The 8,369-nt window shown below is 52.5% G+C and overlaps 1 protein-coding gene across 1 annotated transcript in view; it reads left to right on the top strand.

Moving 5' to 3' along the window:
* Positions 1 to 1,822: 1,822 nt before the first annotated feature.
* The window catches only part of ZNF428 (zinc finger protein 428), a 13,436-nt gene continuing 6,889 nt past the window's right edge, over positions 1,823 to 8,369 (top strand). The window contains exons 1-2 of the mRNA XM_012653406.1: positions 1,823 to 2,111; positions 4,945 to 5,151. Of these exons, the coding sequence (XP_012508860.1) occupies positions 5,076 to 5,151 (76 nt within the window). The 5' untranslated portion in view covers positions 1,823 to 2,111; positions 4,945 to 5,075. The remainder of the gene's footprint in view (positions 2,112 to 4,944; positions 5,152 to 8,369) is intronic.

The raw sequence follows: 8,369 nt of genomic DNA, 5'->3' as shown, positions 1-8,369 counted from the left end.
CAAGGTTCTGGAGAGTCCAGAGTGAATAAAACAGGGAAATGTTAGCTGTTACAGACAGTTTAGCATTAATCTGAAATTTGATCCTGTTCTAGGCACTGAGGACTCAAAGTGAAAAAGGGTGACTCCATTTTTATCTTCCTGAAGCTTTCACGAGGAAAACAGACTATAAGCAAAGGAAGCAAAGAAACTTAAGTTCATATTGTGATAAGGACTATTAAGATATAATGCAGGCCTGTAGTCCCAGCACTTTGGGAGGCCTAGGTTGGAGGATCACTTGAGGTCAGGAGTTCAAGACCAGCTTGGGCAACATAGTGAGACCTCATCTCTACTAAAAATAGAAAAATTAGCTGGGTGTGGTGGCCCTCACCTGTAGTTCCAGCTACTCTAGAGGCTGAGGCAGGAGGATCCATTGAGCCCAGGAGTTTGAGATTGCAGTGAGCTATGATGACGCCACTGCACTCTAGCCCAGGCAACAGAGACACTGTCTCAAAAAAAAAAAAAAAGATAAAATGCAGAGCGAGTGGATATGAGGTGCTATTTTAACTTGTTATCATGGAAAACTTAAAACACACAGGAGTAGACAGGACAATGAAGTCCCACATACCCTTCAACCCAGTTTCAACAATCACTCAGGGCCAATCCTGCTTTATCTATAACTCCACTCAAATCTGGAGGTGCTGTTATAGAAAGATCAGGGAAAGCATCTCAGATCGACATCTGTGCCAACATATGAATGGTGACCACAAGAGCAGCTATTCGAAGATCAGCGAGAGAAGATCAGCGAGAAAAGCATTTTCGGGCAGAGAGATCAGCAAGAGCAAAGGCCTGAGATGGTGAAGAGATTGAGGTATTTGAGGTGAAAGTGGAGCTGGAGTGGTTAAAGAGGAGAGGTGGGTGAAGTCAGAAAGCTAAGCTGGGCCAGACCTCCTGTATAGCCCTTGAGGCCATGACAAAGAGTTTGGATTTTTTTCCTAAGTGTAATGGCATCCCATTGAAGAGTTTTAAGCTGGAATGTGACAAAGTCACTTCACAGGAGTCTGGAGAGTTGCAATAGCTTCCTATACTTGGCATAAAGTCAGCCCTTTAAACATCACCTATAGGAGCCTTTCCCCTCTCCAATTCTGTGTTCCAGGCATACTAAGCCACTTGCACTTCCTCAATCAATGCACTTTTTTGCCTCTGGGCTTTTGCCCTCGCTCTTCCCTCTGCCAGAAAGACTCTCATTCTAGTTGGCTCCTATTCATACTTGGCTTAAAGATCACCACCTCCTGGAAGCTCTTCCAGAACCTCATGCTGGGGCATGTGCCTCTTCTGGCTCCCAGAGCCTCCTATGCTCCACCTACTCCAGGTCTGACCTTCTTTCTGGGTAGCAGTTGTCTGATTAGGTGTGCATCTCCTTCCTTTGGGGCGCCACGAGGATAGGGGCTGGGTGTGTCTAGTTCACTGCAGAAACCATAGTGCCCCACCAGCACAGGGCCGGACACATAAAAGATCAATAAATATTTATCTGGTTGGGAGGGGTCCTCGCCCTGTACCCTTTCTCCAGATGCAAACTGATCCCCGACTGAACAAGGATCCCTGCTTCTTGCAAGTCTACACACCCGGTGTGCATGAGCGTTTCTCAGGCGCCCCCTCCAATATGCTAATCACTGTGCGGGGGGGGGGGGGCGTCTCTCTGGAGAATATGCAAATCACTCCTTCCAGTGCGGGAGGCCATCCATTGTCCCGCGCTAGGATTATGCAAATCAGTAGGCCTCCTCCCCGGATCCGGGCTGAATTGGCGCCCTCCACCCCCAGCGCATCCCATTTTTATAAGGCTCGTTCCCCCTCTGCACACGCACGCGCGAGCCCTGCAGCTTCTCGTTCTTTCAGGCCGCGGACTGTACCAAGTAAATCCGGGCAACGAGGGACAAAGCGCGGAATCCTCTGCGCGGGTCCTGTCCACGGCCCGACTCGGGGAGCCCCTCTTCCACAGCGCGACAGGAATGGTCTATCTCACCGCGCAAGCGCCCTAGGCCCCTTGCGCCCCCTCCTACCCTACTTGCAGCGCAGGCGCAGAGCCCGGGCGTGCAGCCGCCACCGCAGAGCCGGAGCGGGGGTCGCCAGCGCCGGTGAGTGTCCGCGGCAGGGGTGCGCGGGGCATGCCGGGAAACGGGCGCTACGACCCTGCTGCATGATGGGAGACGGCTCCCGTCACCGAGGAGCTGCCAGCGGTCTTGGGCCGTGATAGCCTGAGGGCGAGACTCTGCTCCCTTCTCTCCCCACACGTCGCTCTGTACCGCCCTAGGGCATCCTGGGAAAACCGGGCGCTCCGTCTTAAAGCATTGTGGGTGTCGGTCTGCTGGTCGTTATAGGCCTGGTGCATTCTGGGACAGACTGCCCAAGCTGCCTGTGGGAAACTGGTCCCTTTTGTCTCACACCTCCCGCCGAACGTCCTGCAAGCATGGAGTGCACGCAGGGCATCTTGGAAGGTGGTCATTATAGGCCCGAGGCATCTTGGGGGAAATGCCGCAAGGAATTATGGGAACTGGCCCTTATTGTCTCGTGGAAGGTTTTGCTCTGGCCTCCTTGCCCTAGCATTGTGGGAGTGGGTGCCTATTGTTTTCACGCAGGGCATCTTGGGCATTGGTTACTACAGGCTCAGGGCATCGTGGGGTCTCAGGCACTATGTTTGTCTTATGGTGATTTATGCCCCTCTAAGATCATGGGAGTCAATTTAGCCGCCATAGCGTTGTACGAGTGGGACTCGTGCACCAAGGGATACGGCCACCTGACATCTGGAATATTCTGAAAAGGGCCTTGTGTGATGCGGGTTTGGGAAAGGATAGGCTGGTGGGCATTGTCTCCCGGTAACCCCTTGGAAAGTTCAGTCCTGATTGTCCCCAGTGTATGGTTGCCGGATAAAATATAGGATGCCTAATTAAATTTGAATTTCAGATGAACAAATTATCTTTTAGAAAAGTATGTCCTAAATAGTGCATGAAACATACTTATATTAAATAGTTATTTTTTGGCCAGGCGCGGTGGCTCACGCCTGTAATCCTAGCTCTCTGGGAGGCCCAGGCGGGCGGATTGTTTGAGCTCAGGAGTTCGAGACCAGCCTGAGCAAGAGCGAGACCCCGTCTCTACTAAAAATAGAAAGAAATTAATCGGACAACTAAAAACATATAGAAAAAATTAGCCGGGCATGGTGGCGCATGCCTGTAGTCCCAGCTACTCGGGAGGCTGAGGCAGGAGGATCGCTTGAGCCCAGGAGTTTGAGGTTGCTGTGAGCTAGGATGACGCCACGGTACTCTAGCCCAGGCAAAAGAGTGAGACTCTGTCTCAAAAAAAAAAAAAAAAAAAAATGTAGTTATTTGTTGCTTATTTGAAATTCAAGTTTAACTGAATGTCCTCTATTATTATTTGCCAAATCTGGTAATCTTATCCTGGCATAAAGTAGAATTTGCAAATTAAATGGGGCCTTACAGGCAATAGGGTATCATGAGAACTCTGCCAATTCTTTCTGTCCTTAAAAGCCCAGATCCAAGTGTCTTGTTTAGGAACTTTCCCTGCCAATGATGCCAGTGCTTCCAATGCCCCAGACTCCTGCAGGCTTGAATCTGAATTTTTTTCTTTTTAGCCTCCAGCATTAAAACCTTGACCTTAAGGCTTTGAAGGGACCATGTATTTTGCACCATTGTAGCCCCAGCGCCCAGCACAAGCCTTGGCATATAAGAAGTGCAGCTGGGGCTGCCAGCCCCTTCACCAACTGGCCTTGCATGGTTGGTTCTCTGCCATCAGGGAGTGTAGTGCGAGACAAAAGAAGTCATTTATGTAGGGGGTCTGTTGGTGAAGAGGGAGAGAAAAGAGAGGAGCCAGGGAAGGCTTACTGGGAGAGGCAGAGCAATATTCGGGCTGGAAAGAAGTACAGAGGTTCTTGTATTTGTGGTGAGTTTCGAAGGATGGAAAGGAGTTCTCCAGGCAGACAAGGTGGAAGGAGGACATTCTAGATGCAACAGCAGGGTGTACTAAGAGCCACAGATTTGAAAAGGCCTGGTGTGCGTAAGGACAGTTGAGAAGTCTGGAATGGCTGGAGTTTATAGAGGGGTGGCGGTGGGAGTAGTCACAGCCACTGTTGACGGAATACCTGCCACACACCAGCAATTTATATGAATGAGCCTGTTGAATCTTCACAAAATCTTTTGAGCCAGGAAATCATTTTATGAGAGGTAGGATGATACGACTTCAAATCCTAGTCAGCCACCTACCAGATGATATGACCTTCCGCTACCCGTTTATCCCCTCTGTGCCTCAGTTTCCTCATCTGTACAAGGGAGATAATCTCTCAACATGGTTATAAGGAGTACATGAATGAGTTAAGGCCTGGAAGCCCCTTTCCTACAGAGAAGGAAACAGGCTAGAGAAGTTAGGTCCGTGGCAAACCTCAGCACTTTCTTGCCAATTGATGTAGAACTAAGGCTCATATTCACAAACTAGTGCAGCCATACCAATTGTTTAAATACTGAAATATTTCCAGACTGGTTGGTGTATCACGGCTGCACAAGTACTTCCTATCCCTGGCTGCCACTTTGTACCCTCCCCCAGCCCCAGACTTCCCCACAGTCCAGCAACTAAAGGGTTAATGCCTGGCATAAGCCCCTGCTCCACTCCCGGTTCTGCTTGGTGCCCATGCAACAGTACCTACTGTTAAATATTTAGAATGTCACCTCTCCCTACCCCATTGAATAAGAACCAGAAGGCACCCTTCTTTCCCAGATGGGGAAATTGAGACCTACAGAGAGAGGCAGAGCTTGCAGTCAAAGCTCTGTAGGCAGTCAGGGACAGAGCTAGGGCCATCTTTGTCTCACCCCCATACTGAGCACACAGCTGGGCTTGGGTTGGGGATGGGTGCTATGTAAAAATTTATTGAGTCACTACAGGCCTTTCCTTTCCCCTGTCCAGCATCCCCCTCTACCTGCCAACATCCCTGTATCAGCGAACTTGCGGCCGGAGGTGTGGTTGTGGAGAGCTGGCCAGGGAGGGACGCTGCTCAGCTGCTGCTCTGCTCCTGTCTCCTGTCCCCTCCCCTGGCCATGACAGAGACCCGTGAGCCAGCTGAGACTGGAGGCTACGCCAGCTTGGAAGAAGATGATGAAGACCTTTCCCCAGGTGAGATGGCCTTAGAGGTTGTAGCGTTGGCTTGACTATCATCCTGGCTTGGGATTTGGCCTACGCTGGAAAATGTTGATGGGGAATGGCTCCTTGTCTTGCTAGAGGTTCTGTTCTGACTGGGACTCCTCGTCCTGCTAGGACTTCTGGGGATTGTAGTTCGACTGGGATCTCTCTCCTTGCTGGGGCTTCTAGATCGGCTGAGATCTCTATCCTTGTTGGGGGTTCTAGATTGGCTGGGATCTCTCTCCTTGTTGGGGCTTCTAGATTGGCTGTGATTTCTCTTCTTACTGGAGGTTCTAGATCGACTGCGGCAGATCTCCTTGCTGGGGTTTCTAGATGGGCTGTGCGCTCTCTCCTTGCTGGGGCTTCTAGATCTAGATCCACTGTGATCTCTCTCCTTGCTGGGGCTTCTAGACTGGCTGTGACTTCTTTCCTCACTGGGGGTTCTAGACCAGTTGTAACTTCTTTTCTTTCTAGGGGTTCTAGATTGATTTTGACTTTTCCCCTTGTAGCTTCCAGACTGACTATGTCTTCTCATCTGGCTAGGAGTTCCCTTCCGGTTGCGACTTCTTGCTCTAACATGATTTCTCTTCCAACTGTAACTTCTCACCCTGCTGTGGGTCCTCTTTCGACTGTGACTTCTTGCCCTTCTAGGCGTTCTAGACCGGCTGTGACTTCGGGTCCTGCTGGGGGTGCTAGACCGACTGTGACTTCGGGTCCTTCTGGGGGTGCTAGACCGACTGTGACTTCGGGTCCTTCTGGGGGTGCTAGATGAGCTGTGACTTCGGGTCCTGCTGGGGGTGCTAACCTGGTTGTAACTCTTGACCCTGCTGGTCACTTCAGTTGGGCTATAACTCTGTTCCCTACTAGAGGTGGTCACCTGACTGTAACTCTTCACCCTCCTTGATGACGATGGAGACTGGCTATAACACTTCTCCTTAAAGGGGACTCTAGCTGAGCTGTGACTTTTTGCCCTATTGGGGGTTACAGCCAGGCTGGAACTCCTCTCCATGCCCGAGGCTCCTGGTGGGCTGTAACTCTTCTCCCTGCTCACATTTCTAGGCTGGCTGTCGCTCCTTTCCTTGTTGTTGGTTCTAGGCCGGCTATAACTCTTCCCCCTACTCTGTTTTTCCTGGGAAGTAGGAGTTCTCACCCTGCTATCCATGCCTGGTCTGGCACCATGAGTTCCTATCCTGCTGGGAGTGCTGGCCCTGCTGGGTGACCTCTTAGAACCGTGGCTTCCCCTTCTGCCAGGCGTTCTGCCCCGGCTACGCGTGCTTCTCCGTCGGTGGCGTCTCACGCTGCTGGCCTTGCTGGCTTTGCTGGCCCTGGTGTCGGTACTGGCCCTCGTGTCCGTGCTCACCCTGCTGGATGTTCTCGCCTTGCTGTGGACTCGGGACCTACTGCTGGGCCGGTTAGAAGCGACTCTCTTTGTACTTGTTGATTTGGAGGACTTGGAACTGCTCGGGCTCGTGACTGAGTTGGGGGATGTCGATGGCTTGGTGGGCACCGAGGACCTGTTGGGCGTTGCTGATTTGGTGGTCTTCAAGGAGGCAGGAGGTGTTGGAGCCACAGTGGGCATGGAGGGTCCAGGGGATGCCAGAGGCATGCTGGGCTTTGAGGTTCGTTTAGGCGGAGAGGACATGGTGGGAGCGAAAGAGCGTGTGGTCCTGGAAGTCACAGTGGACACGAAAGACCTGGTAGCCGTGGGCGACAACCTGATTGCCTGTCACAGGACGACTGCGTGAAGTCACAGTGGGCATTGAAGACACTGGAGGGTGGCTGGTGTGAAGTCAGAGGTGGGAGGAGAGATGGGAGGGGCCCTGGCCTGAGGCTGGGGATGTTTCCTACATTTTGCAGCCATTCAGCAAGTGTCTCCAGAGGCTGACTCACGCTTTGCTTTGCGTTGTTGGTGACAGAAAGATGGGTCAGACCCAGGTCCTGCCTTCAAGGAGTCTCCAGACACAGACGGTCACTACCCAGGGTGGTCAGGATCAATGGAGGGTGGTGCAGGGTAGGGGAGCCCAGACAAGAGAGACACAGACCACCCGGGCAGTCAGCGAGGACTTCACAGAGGGGGTGACATATGAGCTGGGCCTTAGAGAGGAGCAGGAGTTTGCCAGTGGAGAGGGAAAGGGTCACCCCAGGTGGGAGAGGACCAGAGGCAGAGGTCTGGGGGAGGGAGGTCAGGGCTTTGGGGCCCCTGTCGTCTCTAGTTGCCTTCACATCCTCTACTGGGCACTGTAGGGCACAAGATCAGACCCGCCCTTGAGGAGTTCTCAGTCTGATAGCAGAGACATGCTGGGGCCCAGCTGGCTACTGTCAGCCCCTAGGACAGTGCTGGAGGAGGTGCTGGGACAGGGGGAGCTGGGGAGAGACCTCTGACTGGAGCTGGGGCGTCAGGGTGGTGGCTTCATAGCAGACAGAGCCTGTGCCGGGTCTTGAGTAATGAGTAGGCGGTCGCCAGGAGGGCAGGTGGGCAGGTGGGGAGCAGCGTTCCAGGCAGAGGGACCAGCCCACACCAAGGCCCCAGGAAACGTGTGTTAAATGGCAGGGAGGCATCAGGATGGGGGCAGGAACGAGTGAGAGACAGAGAGAGTTTCAGGAGGGACGTCCAGCGGACAGTTACAACCTGTTATGGGTGGGTGACGCTGGGGACCCAGCGATGAGTCAGACCAGGCCCGTCCCCCTGGTCTGGTGGGGAAGGAAACTGGACACAGACGGCCACGGCCCCCGGCCCTGGGGGCTCAGGCTGGAACAGTGGGGGGCCAGTAGACAAAGTGACTGGCTGCCTGGGATGAGGAGGTCTGAGTGGCTTCCTGCTGGGTCCGAGAGGATGATGGGAAAAACCAGGGCAAGACATTCCCAGCAAAGAGAACAGCCTGTGTGAAAGCCTCAGAAAATGTTTGTCAGACTGAACACAAGAGATAGATAGCCATGCCACAAATACGTACTAAGCACTTTTTTTGCACAAAGAAAGTATTCTAGATGCTGGGGCCACAGTAGTAAACCAAAGTCCCTGCTCTCAGGGACAGGCAGTAAACAAACATACCAGTTAAGTGTTGCGTACAATGAGTCTGAAAGAAGAGAGAAAAATAAAACAGAGTAAGGGGTGTAGGGAATGTTGGGAAGGGATTGCTGGTTAGACAGGGTGGCCAGGGTGTCACTGAGAAGGTGACACTTGAGCGGAGACATGGAGGAGGGGAGGGAGCAAG

Source organism: Propithecus coquereli, unplaced genomic scaffold (assembly GCF_000956105.1).
Source record: "Propithecus coquereli isolate 6110/MARCELLA unplaced genomic scaffold, Pcoq_1.0 Scaffold42, whole genome shotgun sequence".
NCBI lineage: Eukaryota > Metazoa > Chordata > Mammalia > Primates > Indriidae > Propithecus > Propithecus coquereli.
The sequence above is the reverse complement of the archived record's forward strand: the minus strand, read 5'-3'. Positions and strand labels throughout refer to the sequence as shown.